The 26,186-nt window shown below is 38.5% G+C and overlaps 1 protein-coding gene across 33 annotated transcripts in view; it reads left to right on the top strand.

Moving 5' to 3' along the window:
- Positions 1-26,186, top strand: part of CLASP2 (cytoplasmic linker associated protein 2) — a 149,043-nt gene that overhangs the window by 37,497 nt on the left and 85,360 nt on the right. For 17 of the 33 annotated variants that reach the window (XM_075706221.1, XM_075706212.1, XM_075706220.1 and 14 more), the window contains exons 7-8: positions 2,935-3,005; positions 24,779-24,925. In XM_075706221.1, coding sequence (XP_075562336.1) covers positions 2,935-3,005; positions 24,779-24,925 — 218 coding nt within the window. Of the gene's footprint in view, positions 1-2,934; positions 3,006-24,239; positions 24,274-24,778; positions 24,926-26,186 lie in introns of those variants that run through there. The other 16 variants (XM_075706234.1, XM_075706238.1, XM_075706229.1 and 13 more) reach the window with 2 other exon arrangements.

Below are 26,186 nucleotides of genomic sequence, written 5' to 3'. Positions count from 1 at the left end.
AACAGTTATCCAGCCCATGCAGAAGTGGCCTGCTGTCCCAAGCATGTGGCTTTTGTCAATGGGGATTTTTCCTTCATATGTGAAGGTGCAGAAGACCTGTCTGTGCCTTTTTGGAGAAAGAAGATAATATTTCTGCTCACTGGTGACATAGTATTTCTGTTGACTGATGACTTCATTGATTGATTATGCGTGTCATATCCAGACTTGGGCTTGCAGATATGAGATAGAGGAGTAATAATGCTGCTCTTCCTAAAGAACGTTCCTCATTGCTGATGATGGTGAAACCAGTCTTCACCCTGTAAAGCCCTGTAAACTTTCCTGAATTCCTCTTGGCCAGGCTGTCTTTTGCCAGGAGCTGAAGTCCTGTAAACATGCTTAAATTGCTCATGGTTGCAATAATTTTAGAGAACTTAGCCCATACTACCTTGCTGCCTGTGGCTGTGTGAAGAAACAGAAGAGAAGGTGGTAACCTGAAGAGCTGGGTGGGAGGAGAGGGAGGAAGAAACATGTTGTGAGAGTCTTTGCAAAGTGGTAGTTACAGTTTTTGTAAGCTGTACTAAAGAGAGGGTTGGATCTACAGTAGTGCTTGACCATTTTGTCAGCTGTGGTTTACCTTTTTCTTTTTTTTTTTTTTTTGTAATTATGACAAAATACTATAGCATGTGCCTCTGGTCATAAAGGTATGCTTGAAAGCTTTAGGAGCGTCAGTACTGTGCTGTTCTCCAGCCTGCACCACTGACTACATAGCTCTACTACATCCAGTGCTGACAAACACATTATTTAATGTTCATAGCACTTTATTAGATATTGTGTCCAGAGTGAGAGGCAACATGTGTGTTGTTATAATGTATTTATAAGGAAACATTTTTGTGTTTTCTTCTGTTTAAAACACTCAGGAAAGCATTTTTGAAAACTAAGTTCAAAAGAGCAGGAAATATTTTTTTTTCTTTTGAATTCTCTAAAATATGTGTGCCAAATGCATACCATCAGCCTAACAGGATATAAAAATTAAAGTGAAATTTTAAAGGAAATCTGTTAATCTCTCTAGTCTTCCTGTGCAATTTCTCTCAGGATAACAGTTTCAGCCTTTCAGATGTAGTGTTAAGTCTTCCTCATTAACTAGGCGGACTGTTAATGCAGTGTTTAATACGGAATCCAGCAGTGTTGAGGGGACCTCGCAGTCACTGGTAAACAGTAAAAATACTTCCCATGGCACATATGAAGCAGATGCATTAACTTCCTTTTACGAAAGCAAGATGGCATAATGCATTACTATGTGTATTGATTCTTGTGTGAACTTTTCACTTTGTACGTTTGAAAGCACATAGCATGTTAATGCGATTCCATGTGTCATTAGTAAATGCTAGCACCCAAAAAGCATGTCATATAATAACTGTAGTTTTAGTTTTTCAAGTCTAAGTGCAAAAAAAAAAATATTTTGGTATAAATTGCCTTTGGTTTACAAATGGACCTTTTCATGAAAAGACTGAGGTTTAATACTAAAGCAGCATAGTGTGACATTTGTGAATTGCTGCCATTTCAGGCATTTTGCTGGGGCTGCAATGGTTGTAAATGCAATGGTGGCGCAAAAGGGAGAGGATAATAGGTTCCAGAGAGAAGACTGACAAGTACGTTAGGGGAAGATTAGGCAAACTATTACAGAGCTACATATAGTTTTGAGATAAGTTGAGATGGTAGAATAACTGCTGGTTTGTGTTATGGGTTATTGACTTACACGATTAAGGGGGTTTTGGTTTTGGTTTTTTTAGATGCTTGCAGTAGGGTAGGCCTTTTTGTGGAATTCTCAGCTAAATCTGGGTAGTTCTTATTGTGGCCCTGTTAACTCCAGGACAAATACGCTCTGTAGCAACTTGCTTTGAAGTATTTGGAAAGTAAAAATAACACATTGTGAGAGTCCTAAAACATTGGAAAGTGTGGGGAAAGGCTCAGGCTTTTTATAGTGTTGTCTGGCTGCCTTTCATGATTTGATCACATTCCTCATTATTAGATAAATGAGGTACCAGTGAATGAAAGGGGTATGCAGTGTGTCAGAGAAGGTAGACTGTGCACAGTCTCTCTACACGGATCATTGAGTAAAAGTGGTGTGTGCATAAGGAAATGTTGAAGTTAAATCTTTGTGTGTTCTTGACTTTGCTCCTTTATTGTGAGAATTTTCATACCTAAGGACTATTATCCATTTTTCTTGGTTTGTCTTTCAATAGTTTGGATTGTGAGTTGTAAACAGAGCCTTTCTGTATCTGCTCTTTTAGCAAATTTTAAATTGGGTAATAAAGTCTCTAGGTAATGTAGCTTAACTGTACCTGTTTGGAGACCTGCAGACTATCATGTGATTTGTAGTTCATAACTGTGCATTTAAGGTCAGGATTCAGTCCTGCTAGTCTTGTAGCTAAAAATTCACGTGCATGTTAGCTATTACCATATTCTGAGTAGTCTAAAATGCAGAGAAGTCTTTGGAGAAATGTAGGAAAATGTTCTCAATCGTTTGCAGCTGAACAGTGTATTATGTCAGTACAAACTCATTGCTGGTGTGTGGGTCACATTCTTTCTGTGAGATACTTCCACTGCTTTTATTGAGCTTTCTGCAGAAGTGATGAGAAATGGCTGTTAAAGTGTTTTGCCAGCTTTCTGGCTTGAATAGCATTTTCTACCTTGTGGGACTAGGTTGCAAATCTGAAGTTTTTAATAATAATGCTGCTCAGTTTTGTTCTTTGCTAAGCTGACTTAGTTTTCTGTGCATTTGTGTGAAGATGCTCAACTGACTTAGAGAAGTCCTTTGGGAATTGTTTCTAGATACTCATAATCCCTTGTATATTCTGTATTACTGCTTTATATACAATAATAAACTGATTTCTGTTTTTCTAGTAACCTGGGGGATTTCAGAGATGTAAAAATATTTTTTGTTTTTCTTTACAGGTTGCAAACAATCTTTGCAAAATTTGATGAAGTAAGAAACTCTGGAAATATGATTTTAAGTAGCATCAGTGGTGAGTATGAAAGATCATATATTTATAATCAGCTTTAGATTAATACAAGATACATGTTTAAATGCTAGCATTATCGATGTGAGATGGATGACTAGAAACATATGTAAGTACTAAGAAAATGAGACACTTAGTGAAAGAAACTTATATTGTGTTACTGAAAGTATTTTCTGGACTGCAGTCAGAATACAGTTGGAAAAGGTGCTGAAACTGCATGGAAACAAGCAGTGAATCTTTTAACAAGTTACATGTGTGCTCAGTAGAGGATACAAGAATCCTGCAAAGTATTCATGCATGGGGGGGGGGGAAGAGCCTTTATTCTATCTTACAGTATGTTTCTAAAAGAAAATGGTAGTTTGGTGATGAATGTGTTTGATTTCTTCTCAGTTAAAATGATGAATAATGAATATAATACATGGAGTTTTAAATTACAGAAATAGGTCATTGCAGCATTCAAATATGCTTAATTGTTGAAGTTAAGACTTTATTGTACTAGGTTTGAGCTCTTTGTTTTTGGTGTATTTCATGAAAAGAAAACCCATTGTGCAGAGAATCCTTGTTGCTTCCTACTGCATTCTTGATATAGTATTTTATAGTGTAAAAGAGTAAAACCATAGTTCTTTCTTCCTTAAAACTATAATTTAAGAAAAGACTGTTACATAACAACACAACGAGGGAGGTGATGTGGCAGTGGCTTTAATATAGTTGGTTTTGAAACCTTCATTGTCTTCTGTGAAGAATCAGTAGATCTTGTTTTATAGGGGAGGGTTCTCTGATGTTCATTTTCCTTTCAAAGCAACTATGCTGACTGAAAAGGATGCTCTGCTAGATCTAAAAAGTGTAACTATGAAAGTAGAAATATTTTGAGGAATGCATATGATTTGTTAATGTATATATACCTTTTAATTTTAAATATTCTCACCCTTTTCTTGTTAGTGTGAAAACAGAAGAGACTGTAGGTTCAAATGAATCTGTTTTTACAACCTTTTCTTTGAGATAGTAAGAGTTTCTATGCTGCATTCTGCTTTGAAATAAAACATTGCTATTCTTGAACACTTAAAGAATACAAAAATAGATTTGTAAGGATTAATATAAAAAACTAATTTTGGGGGAAAATGTTTTACATAAATGTGCTAGATTGTTAATTTACTCATTGTGGAAGGGTAAACCCTTATCTGTTGCATTTAAAGTTAATACTGCTGCATAGGTTTGAGAGGTTCAAAGATGCATTATTTTACATGTTTTTTTTTTTTTGTTGGTAGTTCTCAGGAGAATGGAGAAAGTTACATGAGGGAATATAAATGCATTGAAATAATTTAAATATATATGAAAATATATATACAACATTGCTGGACTAGTTTACATAGCACTTTAAGCTTTTTGTCTCTGTTTTAAGGGTTGATTAAGGTTATTTTTCTTTAGGCCGTTTTTATCTCATCTGTAAAATGCAGATATTAATGCTGATCTACAGCAGTATAAACCATTTATTTTGTCTGGTAGGTGGCGATTTCTATGCAAAGGTTACTATGATTCTGTTTTGGTACCATAGAGACAGAATCCCTCTAGTATGTTGGTTTCGGTATTTTTACTTGAACCTGGTTTAACTGTTGCATCCATCTACACAATTTTTTTTTAATGGTATTGAAAATATACTCTTCCATTGTTAGTGCTTTATCTTGGCTTTGTCCTTCATTATTCTCTGAAGGACAACTTGTATTTACCGCTTGCACGTGTAGATTGAAAGTTACTGTTGAATTCCTGTAGCCTTGTTACCAACTTTTTTTTCAGGGGCTTTATCAAACATCTGTGGATAAAGGCCAAATTTTAATGTCTAAATATATCTGCTACAGTGAGGATTTTTTTTAGTGCTTTGGGTATTTTGGAGGAGGGTTTGGAAAGGTAGGGGGGAATAGGGTTATGTTTCCAAGGTGGGGGGAGGGGGGGGGGGCGGTGACGGGGGCGGTGGCAAAAAACTGTTCAACAGTCTTTAATGTAATTGGACTGGTGCAGCTCTGCTCTGTAGTGGACCTTTTTACCAGCAAAAGGAATGGCTTTTTGCCGGATTGAGTTACTTTCCCAAATAAGTTAACCATACTGATAAGGGTTCTCTTCAGTGTGTGATGGGATAGGGAAGGGCTTGCTAGTACAACTTCACCATCCCTGGAAGCGTTCAAAAAATGGGTAGATGTGGCACTTGGGGACATGGTTTAGTCTAGTCTACCCTTGATTGGTTTAGTGTAGACTTGGTAGTGTAGGTTAATGGTTGGCCTGGATGATCTTAAAGGTCTCTTCCAACTGAAATGATTCTATGATTCTACGGTGTCCGCTTCTTCATAGTCCTGAGTGACACCGCTGTGGTAGTAAGTCTTTGTTGTGTTGACCTAGTTTCTGAGAATCCAGAGATGTGACTTAGTATTCTTTTATCAAATAATATGAATATCAGTTGTTCAGTGTCTTTATTCAGCATGTACTCTGGAGAAAAAAAAAAAAAAAAGAAAAAAAACCCCTCAAAACTCACAGCTTTGAACAATCTTGAAGACAAGAATGTTTTCCATAGGGTTTTTTCTTATTGAAATACTATCAATTAAAAAAACAAATGTTTGTACTAACATGATGAAACACTTGACAGGTTTTAAAAACATCGTATTGGTATGGTTACGTATGTGGGAGAAATACAGGGAGCAGACGAGAAGAGATTGAGACCTGCAGGCTTGTGCACACTGGCAGATTGAGTATCTTGTTATCCCTGTGGCTGTGTTAGTGGACCTAGCATGAACAGTCCCTTTAGTTTTGTGTTACCATCTTCCTTTATTGCATCTCATCCCTGATGAAACTGTAAAGGGGAGGAGGGCAGCGAGTTACTGTTAGAGACTGACAGACCCTCTTGGAGGGTGGACGAGGTGAAAAGCATATTGAAACAAGTATGGATGGAATAACTGGGGCAGCATGTTTCAAAAGCCGACAGATGAGAAGGCACCGTGTCTAACAGGGGGACTGGGCAAGAGTCTTACTGCTTTTGCTTGATGAGCACGACTTACAGGCTTAAATAATACCACACTGCTAACTTGCCTCTCCAACTGACCTTTGATATATTTTTTTTTAATTATTTTTTCCCCCCTTCCCCCATCTTCCCTTGCCCTCAGCAGTGGGTAGTAAAAAGAGATGCAATTTCTTTAATGTGAGTTATGTGAATGAATTAGCTGCTGTGAAAACCTTGGCATTTGTTTACATTCATAATGATATTGCACGTTGAGAGAATCATGTCGGGATGTTTGCCTGTTAAGCAGACTCTTATGTGTGCTGCTGGTTTTGCCCCTTCACTCCACCAGAAATATATGTATCCCTGCAAACCAGAGAAGGTTCTTTAAAGCACCTCCCCATTTTTCAGCAAATGAACGTTCATTTCTATGGAAACAGAACTGGCAGCCAATCTCAAAGCTGCAAAAGCAGTTGTTTCTGCTGCCTGAGATTTGTAAATACTGTTTTTTCTAAGAGAATTTAAACAGACTCCTGTATTGGGTAGTAGTGTAAATTTTGAGACAGGGAGTTAAAAGAAGAGTTAAAAGAAGAGTAGGGAAAATAATAATACTGAGCTCTCTAATTTGCCTCATTCAGCAGACAGAATGATTTGAGTTGAATAGAAAATTGTACGTCTCTATTCAACGCACTGCGATTTTCCCATTTTAATGGTATGTATCATAGTGCTAGCTTTCTAAACATAAAATGTGACAGGTAGGATACAGTGATGTTGGTATCACAGTTGTGGGGGAGCTGTGTTATGGGTGATAGTCAAGTGTTCTCCTAAAAAAAAAGGGGGGGGGGGGCGCGCAAAAATCCATAGCACAAATGTGTATCTGTTTTTTCCACATTACACTCTTGTTTTTTATTTCCCTGTGCTGTTTTGTTTTTGGAAATATAGTTACTATGGAGACAGTGACGATACACTCTGACAGAGCTCACCAGTGTGACACAGTACGAATGTATATAGTTTGGGAAATACAGAAACTGGTGATAGCTGCCACGATTATTTTACAGGGCTTCGAGCTACATGTATTTCTTTTGCTTGCTCAATGCGAATGGTCAGAATGTAGCCACATTATTTTAAATTTCAGCTGTTATTCTTGCTGGTTTATAGTCTTAAATAGGAAAAATTTACTGACCAGTGAAGCGCAAGGGTCAGTTTAAGCCCATTTGGAAGTAAAGGGCCTTCAGCAGGCTGATGCTTCCACTGGGTTTTAGGGAACTTGTATGAGTTTTTGAATTACTACTACAGGCAACTGAGCCCTGGCTTCTGCAAATGCGTGGTTTACCAGCGCCGCGCAGCTCAGTGTGTGTTACCGTTGTGTCCCCGTCTGCATTTTGAACTTTTCCTTAGGCAAAAGGAAGTAAATGGGAAGTACCCTTTCCTTTTTTTTCTCCTTTTCCTTTTCCCCCCCCCTTTTTCCCCCCTTTTTCCCCTTTTTCCTTTTCCCTTTTTTCCCCTTTTTTCCTTTTCCCTTTTTTCCCCTTTTTCCTTTTCCCTTTTTTCCCCTTTTTCCTTTTCCCCCTTTTTCCTTTTCCCTTTTTTTCCTTTTTCCTTTTCCCTTTTTTCCTTTTTCCTTTTCCCCCCTTTTTCCTTTTCCCCTTTTCCCCCTTTTTTTCCCCTTTTCCCCCTTTTTTTCCCCTTTTCCCCCTTTTTTTTCCCCTTTTCCCCCTTTTTTTCCCCTTCTTCCCCCCCTTTTTTTCCCCTTTTCCCCCCCTTTTTTTCCCCTTTTCCCCCCCTTTTTTTCCCCTTTTCCCCCTTTTTTTTCCCCCTTTTCCCCTTTTTTTTCCCCTTTTCCCCTCTTTTTTTCCCCTTTTCCCCTTTTTTTTCCCCTTTTCCCCCTTTTTTTTCCCCTTTTCCCCTTTTTTTTCCCCTTTTCCCCCTTTTTTTTCCCCTTTTCCCCCTTTTTTTTCCCCTTTTCCCCCTTTTTTTTCCCCTTTTCCCCCTTTTTTTTCCCCTTTTCCCCCTTTTTTTTCCCCTTTTCCCCCTTTTTTTTCCCCTTTTCCCCCTTTTTTTTCCCCTTTTCCCCCTTTTTTTTCCCCTTTTCCCCCTTTTTTTTCCCCTTTTCCCCCTTTTTTTTCCCCTTTTCCCCCTTTTTTTTCCCCTTTTCCCCCTTTTTTTTTCCCCTTTCCCCCCTTTTTTTTCCCCTTTTCCCCCCTTTTTTTTCCCCTTTTCCCCCTTTTTTTTCCCCTTTCCCCCCTTTTTTTCCCCTTTCCCCCTTTTTTTCCCCTTTCCCCCCTTTTTTTCCCCTTTCCCCCCTTTTTTTTCCCCTTTCCCCCTTTTTTTTCCCCTTCTTCCCCCTTTTTTTTTCCCCTTTTCCCTTTTTTTCCCCTTTTCCCCCCTTTTTTTTTCCCCTTTTCCCCCTTTTTTTTCCCCCTTTTCCCCCTTTTTTTTCCCCTTTTCCCCCTTTTTTTTCCCCCTTTTCCCCCTTTTTTTTCCCTTTTCCCCCTTTTTTTTCCCCTTTTCCCCCTTTTTTTTCCCCCTTTTCCCCCTTTTTTTTCCCCTTTTCCCCCTTTTTTTTCCCCTTTTCCCCCTTTTTTTTCCCCTTTTCCCCCTTTTTTTTCCCCTTTTCCCCCTTTTTTTCCTTCTTTCATCACTTTATGGGATTGGATTGTTTCTACCTTCAGTATGTCACTTACACAGCAATTGATTTAGGAATGAACCGTAACCAGAAGGTTGGGTTCGGGTTGAGATTTTCATTGTAATTTCCACACCACTGCGAAACGCTCTCCAGCATCTGTTGCACGCACGCTTTAAAAAGCTGCTTCTCTTCAGGTTTTGAGGGGATGTCCGAAAAGTTTTGTCAAAGAGCCCCTTTCTTCAACGAGCCGCCTTTCTGCTGCCTGCGTTTTTATTTATCCATCGATTTCTTTTTGTGGAGCGCCTGTCCCCAGTAAAGGCAGCTGGGCGGAAAGCAGCACGGCTCTCGCGCCGCTTCCCGCGGGGGGAAACGTCACCTTAGGGGTGAGGTGTCACCTCGCGGCCGGGGCGGGACGGGGGGGGTGTGTGTGGGGGGGGGACCCCGCGGGGCACGTGACCGCCGCGGCGTGGCGGGAGGAAGCGCACTAAAAGTCCCCGTTGGGACGGGGGCCGGGCCTGGCGCGGTGGCGGGAGGCGCGCAAAGGCGGCGGCGGCGGCGGCGGCGGCGGTGGTGGTGGGGTTGCTCCGGCGCCAGGCGGGACTGCTATTTTGAAGCGGGGCGGCGGCGGCGGCTGTTGCGGCAGGGAGCCGGCAGCCGCCGCGCCTGCCCTCGCGCGGCACCGCCGCGGCATGATGGCTGTGGGGGACGGTGAGTGCGCGCCTCTGGGCACCGGCGCTGCCCCGGCCGGCGGCTGCGGGACGGGGCCGGGGGCCGGGGGGGTGGGTCGCAGCCCTGTGGAGGCGCGGGGCAGCCCGGGGAGCGGTGCCGTGTCGCCGGCGAGGCGCGCAGGTCGGTCAGGGCGCTGGGTGGCCGGAGGGGCCCGCCGGGGCCGGGCGATGCCCTCCGCTGAGGGGGAGGGCGGGCCGCCGGCGCTGCCGGCTCCGCTCCTCTTCCTCCGCCTCCCGAAGCAAGGCTTGACTCTCTGAGTGCGTTAAGTCTCCTGTATGGCAGGTTGACGTCTTATCCTGAGGGAGGTCACTTCAGCCCAAACCCGTTTCTTCAGGGCGGTATCTTGGGCACTGAGCATAGCAGCACTAATCTTTCTTCCTTTTTTTCTTTTCTTTTTTTTTGTTTTGTTTTGTCTTTCGGTTTTTGTTTTTTTTTTTTAGATTTTAACCATGCATGGATTTCTGGGATGGTCTGTGGTCTTTTATTATTTGTGACGCTGGCAGTCTCCACTCTGCATATTTTTTTTTTTTTTTTTATGTTGACAATCCTGTTTACCCTTCTTGTCTCAGTGTTGCTCGTGTTAGCCAGCTCTGATAAGATAAGCCTGAATTTACTATACCGCTTTGTAAACAAGCATATGTTAATCTGCGCTGTTTTGTGAAGAAATTTATAGTAATTCAGTGTAGCCATAGAAGAAGTGCCTTGCTTCTAGGGCTAGGAATATATATTTAATAAAGGCATGGGACGTTACTACGTTTCCTTCACTGCACAGTGTATTGCTATACAAACCAATGGAAAGTAGGTCAGTAAAGCGACACAGACTATATTGCTACATTTTGATTAAAAATTGGACCTATGTTTTATCACATCTCTTGGTTTTGCATGACAGCTAGGTTCTTTGAGCTTAATAATTTGATGACTTTCTATATATGCATTACTATTTTCAGAGAGACTTGAGAAGTGTTCATTTGACTTGCAGCAACTTTAGGAACGTAATAGGAGGGCTGTGCTTTTACAAATGATTATATATAGAATTTTAAATAACATTAAGGAAGATGGTCTTACAAAGATCACGTACTTTGATTAAGGTGAATCTTTCATCTGAATTTGCTAAAACATCAGTAGTAAGAGTCCTGAGAAAGACCTTTTCTTAAGGTGTCCTGAAATGTATGGTTTTTTTCACTTAGTTCTTTGATATGTTAGAGGCTGAAAGAGATAATCAGTGTGACCAGAGCAGTGAAATTAAGACTGGACTGTGTAGTTCAAAAAATATTTAGGCAGTTCTCTCATGTTTGTATTTTTGTTTGTCATCGGCAAGATGCAAGGGAAGTCATGGTCTTTGTAGAACCAAACATGGTAGCAAGCTCTTTCTTGTTGAGATTTTTTTCTAGGAATGTTTTTTTTGTCTTTGTTTCCTTCCTGTGAAGCAACACAGGTCTCCATGGTGTAAACATGGATCGTGGTAACTTGTAGATTAAGGATGCAAGTTGTATCATGTTAAGAAATAACTGTATTCCTTAGGCAAAGCCGTAGGATTTTTGTGGTTCTGTAATGATCGAGGTTTATAAAGTGAGGGTGGTTGCGGAGCTCTCTTCTGTATAATTTAATTCGTCGTTAACAAAGGCACTAAGAACAAAGTACTGTTCAGGCAGTCAGCTGACATTCTCTGTAGGAGCTTTGAGCAATAATGCCAGATACAATTAACAGTGTGTAGGATGATTATGTAGCTGTTGGTCTCTTAAAACTACTGCTTACCACATTTGCAAGGAATTCAGTCTTCTGACGTTGTGTTATGAAACTGCTAGGGAAAACAAAACCTTATTTACTATTAAGAAAACTTTTTGATCTTTTTTTCCCTGAATTTAATGTAGGTTTTGCCACGGTCTTTTGTTTTGCAAATATCCTCTACATCCTCTTAATATATGCAGTATAGAAGAAACAATCTGTTTTAAGGTTAGTGATTCTGTAGTCTCTGAGAAATGTCTTTTCTTGACAAAATGTCACTTCGCTGTGGCCAGTATGTATGTTTAACTTACTATTACGCTGATTTTCTGGAAGGTGTTGTGCAGATACTTCAGAGAACAGATTATTTTATTTGGTTTGCTCACTTAATCAGCCTAGATATGCTGCAGAATTGCACAGACTATGTTTGGAAATGCTACATAGAGGTCATAATTTCAACATTTTATCTTGAATGCAAGACACTGGCCTATTGTAACCTTTTGGATTTTTTTTATTTTAAGTTTTCTTGAGCACAAGCAGAAATGTGAACAAAATGTGGTGCTTAACAGTTGAATCTTAATCTGATTTCTCAAGTAAAGATTAAAGGGAAGAGCCAGATTTTCTGTTTGCACCCATGTTAACTGTCTCAAGCTCTCCAATCTTTTGTTGGAAGAATGTAGAAGGGAAAAAAATAGTACTGTGTTTGTGGCCCAGCAAACAATGGACTGTTACTTCTACTGTACTGAATGCATGCCAGTGGGAAAGCATGCAGTACCTCAGTCTTGACGGCATTTCACATACTTGTGTGAATGTAGGTCTGTGTTTGACCTGCAAGTTGTGTTCTGAGGCTTCTGAGGAAAACCAGTCAGGAACCGTTCCTTGCTCTGGATTTCTTGTTCCTTGGAGAGGATAATGCATTTCTGCCCTTGTCCATTGATAACTAGATTAGGGTGTTTAGGAGGTCGCTAACAGAATTGCAGTGTGGCACATCGCGTTGTGTGTTCTCTTCACAGTTTGTAATTCGGTGGCTTCCATCAGTGCTTTCTCACCTTGTTGTCAGTCTGTGCTATGCTACTTTGTTATTTCATAGGTAAGGGACTGTCTTGCTCCCAGTTGAATAAGGAAATTAGAACAAGGACAAAATTATCTGCCTAAAACTATGAGGGGCCATGAAGGGAAGATTAGACACAGGTTTTCTTAAGATATACTAAACATATTGCAGTACCATATATAAGGTATTTGAGGGCTATCTAAAAGCATATAATCAGCTTTGTAAGAGGACATATTTGGTGCACGCATTTGTTGCACTGGTATATACTAAGTATGCTCTTTTGAATCACATAATGAGTTAAATCTACTTCTTTATTAGTGGATTTTTATTTAAATGGCATACAATTTAATGATGTTTCATGACTAAGCACTTGCCAGATTTCAGATGATAAAGCATATGTGACTGGTTTATGAATAGGAATTATCCTTATATCTTACTGCATACGCGTATCAAGTTATGGGTTTTGTCTTCGTTCAAAATGCTTCATTGATGTATGCATGGTCCTAGAGCACAAGAACAATTATATTCCATTCCCTGATGTTCCTCTGAGGGAAGGCTGTCTTCCTAAGTCTTTAATCTGATTAGTAGTTTGTGGAAAATGTGAGTGCTCACTGCTGTACTGACTGAAAAAAGATTGGACATATTAAGGGTACAGAGGCTGTAGTGATGTTTGAGACATTAGCTTGATTTAAAATATATATATATATAATTAGTGTCTATGCATTTCTGATGTGTATTTCTGATTTTCCTTTCCTCTGGTAGGAGGGAGGAGGCTTTTTAAACCATCAGAGTCCTGTGAATGATGGTAATAAAGCAATTACTACACTGGCCTAAAAATTGGGGAGGATGTAACTGTGGTGCTTTGTACCATTCAGAGCTGTTTCCTGGGGAAAAAAAAAAATACAGATAGTAGCAGAAGTTCTTTCTGGGGAATAGAAATGCATCACTTGTTCCCTTTTCTGTTCTTCTTTGGGTCTGTTTTTTTTAACATGCTGACTGCGCCTGCACTGGCTCCTTTCCCCGTAATTGCTCTGCACCCCTCCTCTTCCGTTATTAGCAGTTGGTGGGCACATTGGTTTGGGAAATAGCTTTACTCACTGTGCCTGAGAGAGGAAGGACAGATACTGTGAGTTGGAATTTGATTGCTGTTCTGAAGCAAACCAGTGCAAAGCTTCTTTTCATGGTAAGGTCATATGCTACTCCCAGTGATTAACATAGATTCTGAGTAGTGTTTTGTCTATAAAGTGCACATACCGTTGCTAATAGCAGTAAAAGAACAGTGGGACAGTGAAACAACTGAGTGGGAGAGGGAGGGAATGTGTAAACAAGCCAGGGGCTATATGAAAAGACACAGTTTCTACTCAGAGAACGGATGAATACAGCAAGGTTCAACACTGATGTGAATAAAAAAATAATTCAAGGAAGAATTGTGCAACTTGGAGCACTTCTTACTTAAAAACCAAAGCTGCAAACGTATGACAAACACAGTTACTTTCTCAAAACCAGCATAGTGTCTAGAGTGATAACTGCACTTGATTTTTTTTTTTTTAATGTTCTAGAATAATAACTACAAGTAATTTTTCTCTTCCTGTTTCTAAATGACATTTTTAGTGTCAAGGAATTTTTGGTGTTCAGGTCTGGGGAACTTGTGGGTGGTGGTGTTGGTTGTTGTTTTCATTAAACGTGGAACACCAGTCCACTAAAAGACTTCCAGATATGTTTAATCCGGCATCCGAAAGTGTTGGTTGCTTTTGGAGTCTGCTTTTGTTTTTAAGAACAAGTTACATAAGAAAAAAAAAATCCTTTGGTGTTTCAGTTGATATCCTTACTTGTTTCGAAACATCTTTGATTATTCCAGACTGTTGCTAATACTACGGATTTTTTCTTTCTTTTTAAAAAAAGGTGCGTTTTGAAATAAGCATTAGAATTGCCAACAGGCCACGGAGAATTTTGAAGTCTAGTAAGGATTTTCTTTGACAGATGTTGCAAGACTCCTTCACATGACTAATTGGATATTTGCCTTGCAGGGTTAATTTTCATCCTTGTTACCTATTAAATATGAGGAGTTTTTCCTTAGTGCTATATGTTTATTTTAATAAAATCTTACTACAGTAAATACCAATGAGCAAGTAAGCTATAATTGGATCATTTCAGGTGTCTGAAGTGCCTTCAGAGGTGAAGGTTCTGCTGTAGTATTGACCTGAATCAGAAATTCCACTCTGTACATTGTATTAACAAAAGTACCTTAGTTTTAAAGAATTGTGGTTTAGGTTTTGTGCATCCTTTCCCAACTCTTCCATCAAAATACATCAGGAAAGACAGTGCCTAACTTGAAAGAGCCCTTTGAAAACCAGCTATGCCTGTGGATTCTTACAAGGAGTAACTACAATTGAAAACTCAAAGGAGTTTCACAGCTATATGGAGTATAGGCAACAAGATTTTCATAGTTACTGGTTTAAAATTTCTCTGGTACAGCTTTGCATGTATTTAATTGATGTGAAAATTCTTCTCTTCAACTGAGAAACACTTAAAAGCCCTCAAAATTACAGATCGTTGGAGCCTGAGGAAAGGTGAGGAGGAGGGATGAAGATGTAGAACAGAGCTCTTAACAGCCTGCAGAAGAAACTTACTTTCTTCAAATTAGGTATTTTTGCTTTCATCAAATGTCAAGAGCTCCGTGACGTTCCATGGTCACCTAAACAATTAACATAAGTAGACTTACATTTGACGAAATACCGTTTTATCATTGCAGGTTGTTTTGTGTGTTGACCTGATAAAAGTCCTTTGGTCAATGAACTTATACAATGAGGTTTGCTGTCGAACTTCAAGGTCAAAAGCATTTCTGTGTAGATTGTTTTTGTCTAAAATCTCTTTGCGGTGTTGGTTTGATTTTTGCCAACTATTTAGAAACGCTGAGGGAAGCAGGCAGTATGTATTATTTTGGGATTAGATGATGTTCTCACAAAAGAAGAGGAGAAGTGGCAGCTACTAAAGCTGGCTAGCTATATACCATACACTGCAGTTTTTCCAGATCTGATGTAAAACATGCACAGATTTTTTTAGCTGCTTGTAAGAAGTCCAGTTTGAGGCGAGTCTGTCCTCTTAAAACCACAGGTCTTATCACCTACAGTGAAGTTGCAGCTTTGAGATTAGAGATAATTTGCCACAATTTTTTGATCCACTTCTGAGTATGTGGGGTAGAGGGCAGGTTGGTCAGGGAGCTCAGGGACCATTAACAGCCCCTTTTATTCTGTGCCGTGGTGTGCACATTTTTGTGTTCAGAGATTAATATTATTTTCTAATTCCTGAACTACAGGGATTTAAAGTAAATTTAGGAAAAAAAAAAAATCTGTCTACATCTTACCTGCTGTATGTTCATATTGTACTTTCTCCTTCTAGGACCTGTGTTTTATTTGTGAATCTGCCTTGCCATTTTACATTTTCAACGTACAAATTGAGTTTAACACACAGAAATTGGCCATGCTAAAAAGTAATGTGAGCATTTGCTATTAAAGTAATTTCTCTGATGATAGAAGTAAATTTGTCACTGTCAGCCTCTAATAGTAAAACACAGTTTAAGCTCAGTGTTTGTAAACCTTCTTACTGATATTATATGATCATATATCACATGGCCCTTAGCTATCACATACATGTGATATATGTTCAAGGTGAATGAACAGGGATGGTCCTTATGTCTGCCTCTGTCTTACCTTTGCTGTGATGTAATTCATAGTTTGAAAAATCAAATCATTAAACTCTTGAAGTGTTTTTGTGTGAATGGATTAAGTATTGGAAATGCCGTGAACGGTTTCTTCCTCAATGGATATCAGTTGTTTGACTGACTTAGCTACAGGTACTAAAATGACAGTCCTTTTTTTCCTCACTTTTCTGAACTTAAATACATCGATAATGCTAGTCATATTATTGTAATTTATGGATAGTGGGTTCTAAATAGGTATTTTCATATTAAATATATTGGTTTTAAAATGGGTTATTAGATTCACTGAAGAAAATACTGGTGCTATTGAGAGTAGATACTTGATGTACAAGCAAAGAAAACTTGTGAAGAAAGAAATAAAATGACTTCTGGAGCCTAGGTAGTGAAGACAGTAATGAAACCAGGCCTGCTGAGCAAAGACTAGTTGTTGAGTTACAGAATATTTTAAAGGTGAATAGCAGCATTTATACTTCAAGTAAAGATTTGAAGTGATAGCTTTTTTAGAGGGTGACTTAAGCAATGGAGTGAAGTGTTAGGCCAAAGATGAGGTCTGAATTCAGACAGGCTACAACAGTTAAATAAGCCACAATTTTTCATACAAATGATGAGTCTTTTTTGTGGCTCACAGATTTACCAGGCATCAAGTAAAATTTCTTTTAAGCCTTTGATTTTTTTTTTTTTTTTAATTACTATTTTAAGTGAACTACGTAATTTCATTTTAATCAGTGTCTGGGTAAGGGACACTTTCTATGGGAGTAGTCATTCATTTACCAGAGGTCTTGATTGCTTTGGGAGTTACTGCCTGTCTCAGCTTTACTGCTAACATTTCATAGGAGAGCAAAACACCTGTGCTGAGGTAGGCATATTTTACTTCGTGCTAAACCAGAGGGGTATTCCCATCAGTTTCTGTGTTATAGTTACTGAGTCAACCTATAAGGTGTTTAAATTCTCAGAAATTACCAGTCTTTAATTTCTGCTGAAAAGCGTATCTCTCTCCTTTTTACACTTTTCCTTCCCCTTGCCCAGAAGACACATTACTTGTTAACATTTCAGCGCTGGGCATAGTGCAGTGTGGCCCAAACAGTGTGGCCTAAAGCAATGACACAGCAAAATGTTGAAGAACAATAACAGTAGGTATGTACTTTTTTTTTTTTAATCTTACTATTTAATCTCGAATCCTATTTTAGGTGTTGCCTTGTCATGAATTCTGGAGACCCTGGCTATCTTTCTGTTCCCCCTTTACTGATAAAATTGTGCTTTGGTTACTAATAGGTTATAGGCTATCAGGTGTTGATTCAGAAGGCTAATTGAACATACCTGAAGAAAGCTGTAAATAAAGTGAAATTGATGATTTCTAAAATACAGCAATACTGACTGCATCTCCAGTTTTCAGTAAGTTTCTCTGACTGGCATTTGGGGAATGTATAAGAAAGGAAAGCCGAATTGCAAGAATTGAGAACTGACTAAAGGAATTCTGTGTTTATTTATTTATTAACAAATTTAACTGGACTGTGGAAATAATTTTGCAGATGCTACAAAGGTAAAAAATATAGCAAGATTTGCAGAAACTGTCTTCAACTTTAATAGCTAAAAATGAGAAAATAACTTACTTAGGTTTAAAGGAGCTATTCCAGAACTAGAAATTGTGATGAAGCTTTGCTTGGGAGCAAAATTAGCTCAGTTGCTTATTCTGGCTTGTGGCAGCTTTATTTGAAACCTGTATTTAAATCTTGTGTTTCAGCCAGACAATAGTAAGATGAACTGTAAGGCTAGCTTTTCTTTGGGGTCAGGAAAATACTATTGGAATATGTTATATTTTTTCTAAGTTAAATCTTGTGTGAACATATTCCTTCGTGAAACTGTTGAGGGAAATGGATAAATTATTAGTATTGTTGGAATAAGCCTGTAAGAAATGTGGATAATTATTGTGGCAAGTGACATTGCCACTCCTAACTATTTCTTTTCTAAATGCCTCTATCAGGTCTAGTATCTTCTTTCCAGTTTTCCCTTCTTCTCTTTTGCCCTATTCATTTAGATTCATGTTTTTTTTTAAAAAAAAAAAGCCACAAACAAACCAGAACAACAACAACAACAACAAAAAAAAGGCATATCTGGCATGAGCCTCTTTCAGTGTGCTGTAGCTGATCGGTAGAATGTAGGAGAGCTGTATTCCACTTTGGTTGTTGAAAAGTTAGGGGAACTTTATCAGAATTTGAGATTGGCTCAACAGCATAAATTTAACTGATAAGTATTTGCCTCATTCCTGTTAGTGGCTGCTGTTCCCTGTGCTTGCTGCCTTTTTTATTCTGTTTTTAAGGACACTAGTCCACTGGAACTGCCAGAAAAACTAGCATCTGAAGGAATACGTTTGGCTTCACAATTGGCTTTTAGTACGTTGGGGTTTTTGGAACCAAGTTGTATTATTTAGCTACTTTTGTCATTGGTATTTTTTACACTGTCGTTTTGTGAAGAACCGTGCTCCATCATTGTGGGAGGCAGATTTTTGTTTTTGAGTGAGAATTTGTGTCCTAATGGTTCAAGATCCCTCCACCTGCTGTGGCACAGGGACAGTGCCCTTTACGGTGGATCTAAAGCATCTTAGGTGCAATTCAGCCCCCCAGACATAGGCGTCTAATGCCACTTCAGGTGCCTTGCAGTATCCACACCAACCACACGGAGCAAACAAGCCTGACACGAGACGCGCAAGAGATCTGTGCCCTTCTGGAATGTCAGCTGGCCGCCAGACAGGATACCCAGGACTGTCTAAACTGGTTTTAGGTGACTGTGCTTAGGCAGATGAATCCTATCCTTTGTGTCAGGACAAACAGATTGGGGCTGTATGGAATGCCTGATGTGTAAGGGATAAAGTGCTCACTAAATGATGTGGAGCATTGGCTTGAAGTATGGATTAGAAGGATCAGCTAACCTGATGCATCTGTAGCGCTCGCGGCTTCATTTTCATGCTTGACAGAAATGGTTGTAGGCTGCACCAGTTCATTTGGAATTGAGCTAACAGTCCAGTCCCAGATGTTCCAAGTAATTGATGCAGTCTATGTTTGTAATTCACTGAAGGGAGACTGGCACTCAGCGTCTTGGTAGGCGCAGGATGTGGGAGTGACTTGGGAAATGTAAGGAGTTCATCTACTTGTCATTGTTTTGCTTGGGCTCGATTTTGCAATCATGGCATTATAAACAGTTTGTGGTGTGCAAGAGGAACTGTTAGCAGTAGTTCAAAAACATCTAGTTATCTGTTAGCAATCCTTGAAAGGAAAATGGGTATAGGAAGGGCACGTTTTTAACAAAAGTCAAAGTTTAGAAGTTTTACTAAGGATACTATGTTCTCTGGTTTGACTATTGTCAATCTACTGTAAAATACTGCAAGTTGATATTTACAACCCTAGTACTGTTAGATAGGTAAGATGTTGATACTGATACAGTATTGAGATTTGCCTGTATGGCCGGTTTTAGTTCAGTGTTACTGTAGGGCATCCAGGATTTTTTCCCCCTGTGTTGTTACTTGGGGGATCTGCTTTAAGATCAGTTAACTTCTGACTGTCTGCTTCTGAGTAGCACAAGTAGAATATAGATCTTCTATTTCTACTGCCATGTAGATGATACTATATTTCTTTTTCTGTTACTGACTGTGGCTTACAAAATGTTAGATATTAAATGTCACATTTAATTCTATGAATCTTAAGACCAGCTAAGCTAAAGGCTTGAGTTGTAGTAAGAATAAATATATTTTAATTAAATTTTCTTCAAAAATAAAAAAATTTTCTCTCTAGATGTGAAAAGTTTTAGACTCTTCTTTGTCTCCGGATACATGTGTAATTACCCTTATTGCTCTATAGCCAAATCACAGTCAATAGGTTGTTTAGAAGTTTTTAGCATCGGGAGTACTAGAATGTTCTTTGAGTATCAGGTTTGACTGTAAATGCTTATCCTTTGATATCTCTGAATACTTTAAAAAACAGATACTTTATGTTTGTAATCTGGCACCCAAGAGTAATGCTACAAGGCACAAAGATATCACATATGTTTTAGTTAGTTTTAGTTCAAATTGCATAGTATGTTTCTTAAGAATTTTAGTGTGTAAACCTTTGTGATGGTTCAGAGTTTTGTTCTGTGTTTCTAATTGAATAGGTGCATCTGGATTTAATCTTAGAATAACTTCGGTAAACCCCAAGTTTTGAAAGTGTGGTAAGCTCTAGGGTCTGATGTGTCATGCACATTGGTTTGGTGGGTTTTTTACTAGAAACATTCCTTTGACTCCTCTGAAATGTTTTGTAGAAATGCCCAGCAGTTCATTCATAACCAGTCCACTTGCTCCATAGTACCTGCAGAACACTACTCTGCGGTACAGATCTCCTTCCTCTATTAGAAGGGAAAACTTCTAATGCTTCGAAGTTGAATCTTGTGTTTCTAGCTTTCTGAATATGAGAACAACCTTTTCTTGACTTTTTTTTTCCTGCTTTGAAGTTGTTCATCCGGAAGAGAACTTGTACCAGAATGGGAACATTTGCTGCTCATCAGGTTTCTTCAGGAGCTTTTGGCAATACTAGATTCCAAGCTCTTCTTTGTGGGGTGTGCTTACCTCCAAAACTCTTCTTACCCATTGTGATTTAAAATAAAGCTATCAAGTACGAGAACAGTCTTGTGAGATTTAGCTGAGGTTCAGTGTCTTTCATTAATTGTGTTTTTCATTTAAGATGTTCTGTACATTCATACAGCACTTTATTCATGCTTTTGGTAGCTTAGAGCTTTGTTGTAAAATGCTGTTTCGATAGTGCTTTCTCTTGTGTCCTGGTTTCGGCTGGGATAGAGTTAATTTTCTTCCTAGTAGCAGGCACAGTGCTGTGTTTTGGACTTAGTAGGAGAAGAATGTTGATAACACTGATGTTTTAGTTGTTGCTGAGTACTGCTCATGCTAGTCAAGGACTTTTCAGCTTCCCGTGCTCTGCAGGTGAGGAAGAAACTGGGAGGGGGCACAGCCAGAATAGTTGATCCAACCTGACCAAAGGGCTATTCCATACCATATGATGTAATGTTCAGTATAGAAACTGGGGGGAGTTGGCCGGGGAGCAGAGATCGCTGCTCGGGAAGTGTCTGGGTATCGGTCAGCGGGTGGCGAGCAATTGCATTGTGCATCACTTGCTTTGCATATTATGATTATTATTATTATTATCATTATTGTATTGTTATTATTATCATTCCTATTTTACTTTATTTCAATTATTAAACTGTTCTTATCTCAACCCAGGAGTGTTTCTCACTCTTACTCCTCCGATTCTCTCCCCCATCCCATTGGGGTAGGGGGAGTGAGCGAGCGGCTGCGTGGTGCTTAGTTGCTGCCTGGGGCTAAACCATGACACTCAGCTGTCAGGTGTATTTACATATGTAAAATTTGATATGCTGAAAGTGTTGTTTGGCCTTTAAAATTACCTAGAATGAAAATTACCTAGCCATTCTAGAATGAAAAAGTGTTTGAATCCTTCAGATAGATTTGTTTTGAAATATCAATTATATTTAGGCTTTTTATGACTTCTGTTGTAGAAATTAATTTTGTTTGCAGGCTGTGTGAAACTAACATTACAGTCACAGTTCGATACTGACAGTACAACCGTCATCACGCTCTGCACGTTGGCAGTCAGGAGCTCCAGCCCTGGTCCATTTGCTAACCAAAGGCATGTAGTAAACAAGTTTGGCTCAGCTGGCTTGAGCAGAACTGCACCTTGATTATACCCTGCAGAGTAACGGTTGTACCTTGAGCTGGGGTTCTCTATGCTGAAGTATGTGGAAATGCTTTTATGAGAGAGATAAACAAGTGTATGGTTGCACGTAAGTGAGAGCAACTGGAAAGCAGGTCATACTGGAAGCAAATATAATGCTTCTGTTTCATTAACTGCTATAAATATAGACTTCAGGTTTCTGATCTTCACAAATACTGTTAAGCATCTTTCTGAAAATGGAATGTCCCTAAAGATCAGTTTGGGTTATGTTGTTAATAGAGCCTAGGGAAATAAAAGTGTAAAGGCCCAAAAGGGTGGAGAAAACCTCTGGTTTCTGTAAAAGACAGTACAAAATTCTCCTGCTCATGTTTATTTAAAAACAAACAAACAAAAAAACCCCACAACAAAAGAAACCCAGTTGTGTTGTCACTTTAGCCTTAAAAGAATTTAAAAAAGATCCTTTTCACCCATTAATTTTATACATTTATGGTACTGTGCTATAATTGTGGAACACTTTTAGTGACTGTACTTTAATTTTTAACTTATTTTAACATAAATTATGAAAAGTCCAGTTAAGAACACCCAAGTATCAGTGGTTAAGATCAGTTCTTGGTTTCTCAAAAATACTTAACACATTTTAAAATAAAAAGCATTTATTTCAAAAGCTAGGTTTTATGTGGACTAAGAAACTGTATGAAACTATTTCATATGTAGGTTTTTAATCCACTCTTAATGTTTTAAATGTATGAAAAAGAAATATTCTAGGCAAAGTAATTTGACAATTGCACTAAGACCATTGTTTAATATATTGACCTATAATTTACACAGCATGCCAGTAGCTGGGAATGTTTGCGTTTGCATTTTTCTGAAATTCTATTTTGGGATTGAGCAGTAACTTCTACAGTGCTCTGTCTTCAATACTCCATAATGAATAGCTTGGTAAGGATGAAATTAATTTATCTGAGCCTTTGGTTCCCAAAGTACACTGTTGTTTGGGATTGTTTAGGTTTTTCTTGATGAGGAGTTTTTGCATAAATGAGCAAAATGCTCACTTACTATTTTTAAAGTTGTGCTGCAAATAACTGTTTTTTCAAAGATTTCATGTGCAATGTTTGCGTATCAAAGCTGCATTGGAGCACTGTTGGATAGTAACATGAAAGTCTATCCTGTTTCATTCTAAAACCAAAAAAACCCAGCAATATTTTTATTTGAAAAGCACATTTTCAATTTTAATCCATTTTTATGATAGCATATTCATGTGTCAGTGTTGATCTCTTCACGATTTTTAAAAATCTACAAGGTATTTCTTAATGCTATTTTAAAATTACCTGTGATGTTGCAGGTATCCTTGATATTAACCGTTACTATTTACATTTCTATTATAGTGTTTGGTTCATTGCACTTAATCTGGCATTTGGATTAGTGGTTTTCCCTGCTCAAAAATCTCGATGTCTGGCTCTATTAAAGAAACTAAGAGTAAAAGCATCAGGAATCAAAATGTATTCTGCCTCAGTCTGTATGCTGAGCAGGAGTGCTGTTTCCATGGCAACACACAGGCTAGTGGGGGGGGAGGCTGATTCCTTTTCCCCAATTCTGAGAGTTTACATATGCAAACATGATTATTCTTAGCAAGATTCTCTTAAAAATCAGTGTTTGTAGGAGAGAAGGAAATAATGTTAGTGAAAATTGTCAATATACGTGCAGATGTTTCTTGTAGTCATTTGTTTCCTCTTTAATGAGTGAGGATTTGTTAGTGCAACACGCAGCTTTTTGCTAATGCTAGAAAAATGTACTAACTATGGCACTGATCTTGGACATGTTAAATGTGGGGCGTTCTAACATTTGATGGTGCTGCAAATGCTGTTGGACAAAACCTTGCTTTACCCTTTTAATGAAAGCTGCCTTCCTTTGGGAGGCTATATTATTAAATATAGTTGACATTTCACTGGGAGCAAGTTCTGAATAAGCAAAGGGTAAATAGTCACCACTCCAGAGATAACAAAGCTTTGCAATTAATTTTATTTTTTTCAGAAATGGCAGGTTTTAGAGCAGGTAATATGCTAAATTGGTCTTCCATTACTGTAGTGCAGCTGTGTCTCAGCCTCGCCCATTTTATTTATTATAGGAACCATAGGCTGATACGTTTTCTGTGCTCAAGCTTATAGATAAATCCTTCTTCTGTAAGTGCATTGAGAAACCATTACGTTCTACTACTGAAATATGTTGGGGTGGTTTTTTTGAAGGCTGAATATTTTGTATTGAGACTATTTTATTTAGTCACTAGAGATTAATTTCTTCCTTGATTAAAAATACACAAACCTGAAATTATAGGAAAGAGGAGTGCAAATCCCGGAGTATTGTCTGCCTGTCTTTATTTTTTTAATGAAGGATTGGAATAGTGACAAATACCGTGTGTGGGAATGAATTTATTTGCATGGAGAATTTTCACCTTTTCCTCTGGCAGTGGCTCCCAGAAGATGATGTCACCTTGCAGCTCATTGGTTGTGCGGCACCTAGTGCAGGGAAGGGAGAGAAAGATGCCGGCACAAATCTCAGTGGTGGATCTAGGGTGTTTGCGAGCAGTTTTTGATAGAATCTTTGATTAGTATTGAGAATTTACTGCGTGTGGCCATGTGAGATGCTGGGTCCGTCCTAGGGTGAGGGGATTGAAGAGCTATCAGAGGAATGAGGCGGCTGATCTGCAAGAGGATCTGTGATTGTAAGTTGAAAAATCTGGGTGGAAGGAAAGAGACAGGGAGTGCTGGTTAGACACATTGTGGGAGGATGTGTAGCAGAAAATGCATGCATGAGTAAAAGAAGAAAAGGGAGAAGCGTTTGTCTTTGGTAGACTGGAATGATAAAAATTATATTAAGGGCTTTCCTTTGGGGAAAATATTCAGAAATGGGCAAAAATACTCAGTCTCTGCAAAGATATTTTCCCTTTGTGGGAATGAATGTGTGAGATTCGTTTTTATGTTCAGTTTTACAGTGGTTAACTATGAAGGCAAAATAATATTTTATAAGAAATTAACATGTAGAAAATGCTGTTTATTTCTCATTGTCATTTTATTCCTAGGTCAGAGACAGAGGACAAAGTGATAAATACTTGTTTTTATTTATACATTTTGTGAATTTCTATGAAATGTGAAGCAGAATAGTTGATTAGGAAATAAATATACATCCATTCTAATAGTTGTATTTTTATTTAATGTATCCTTTTCTAGACAAAAGCTTTGATGATGAAGAGTCAGTGGATGGAAATAGGCCATCATCAGCTGCTTCAGCCTTCAAGGTTCCAGCACCTAAAAAGCCAGGAAATCCTTCAAACAGTGCAAGAAAGCCGGGATCAGCTGGTGGGCCTAAGGTTGGAGGTAATGTAAAGCTATTCAGATTCTTACCGATGTTCCCAGAAACCTTGCCAGAGCAAGCACAAAACAGAGAACTTTGGAAGGTGATGTTTAATTCATGACTGCAGTATTTTTGCAGAGCTGAAAACAGCAAGGGACCCTGTTTTACCTATTATTCATATCTAAAGGTGTGTGCATTTCTGTCTGTTTTTGTGAATGTACATTTAGCTTATAAAGGCCTCTCGTGTTATAAATAAAATGAACATCTGGAGATAGCAGTTGTGTAGGTAAAATGAATATATGGGTGCCTCTTTGGTGGAATCCACACATCACTCACTGTATATATAAATATACTGCAAAATTCTGTAGTAGGTCTGTGTAGATGAAATTTTTGCTGTAGGTCTGCACTGTTTCACATGGCTAGAAAGGACTAGCCAGCAACTATATACCTCAACAGAGGTGTATATTACACCTGAATGACTTTTATTATTATTCCTTACACTGTCAGAATATTGTGAAATTTGTTGTGAAAGATAAAAAATGAGGGCCAAAACCCTTGCCAGGGTTTTTTTGGATGGTAGACTTCAAAGCAGTATAATGATGATGCTTACTAATTATAGTTGTTGAACATAGAAATCCGCATTTTTTTAGGGCGGGGGTAATCTAACAAAACCAACTGTTTACTGCTAAAGAAGTGACAGCTTTTTTTGATGGTTCATGTACACATTCAGAAAAATATATAATTAAGTGGAAACACACCATGCTTCGGGTATGGCTTTTTTATGAATATTTGATTTTTTTTTCAGTAAGGGATTTTTGTAAGAGTAAGTATTTTTTTCATGTTCCTATTCATGTAATGTTTTCTTATGTGAACTGCAAAGCAAAGATAAAATTTGAAAGAAGATATACATGCCAAACAAGCTGCCTTAAGTATTTTCATGTTAATAAAATACAGCTAATGTTTTGACAATTTATTGTTTTTCTAATGTGATCTTCAGAATTCCTAATAAATCGGAAAGATTCCCATAGGGCGGGATCAACACTGTCATAGTGTAACTCAAAATTGATAGCAGTATGAATCAGAAAGTACCACCTGAAAGACTTCCTAAAGGAAGTTATCTCTTGAATTTGATTCTTCGTATTTATTATTATTACACCAATAAGTAATAATACTGTCATCTCCTTTAACCTGAAGCATGGTGGTTTTTGCATGCAAGAATATGGTACCAGAATATAGTACCAGAACTGAATGCTCAGGATTCCTGTTTCTTTCAGTATGTGCTTT

This window comes from Pelecanus crispus, chromosome 2 (genome assembly GCF_030463565.1).
Source record: "Pelecanus crispus isolate bPelCri1 chromosome 2, bPelCri1.pri, whole genome shotgun sequence".
NCBI lineage: Eukaryota > Metazoa > Chordata > Aves > Pelecaniformes > Pelecanidae > Pelecanus > Pelecanus crispus.
The sequence above is the reverse complement of the archived record's forward strand: the minus strand, read 5'-3'. Positions and strand labels throughout refer to the sequence as shown.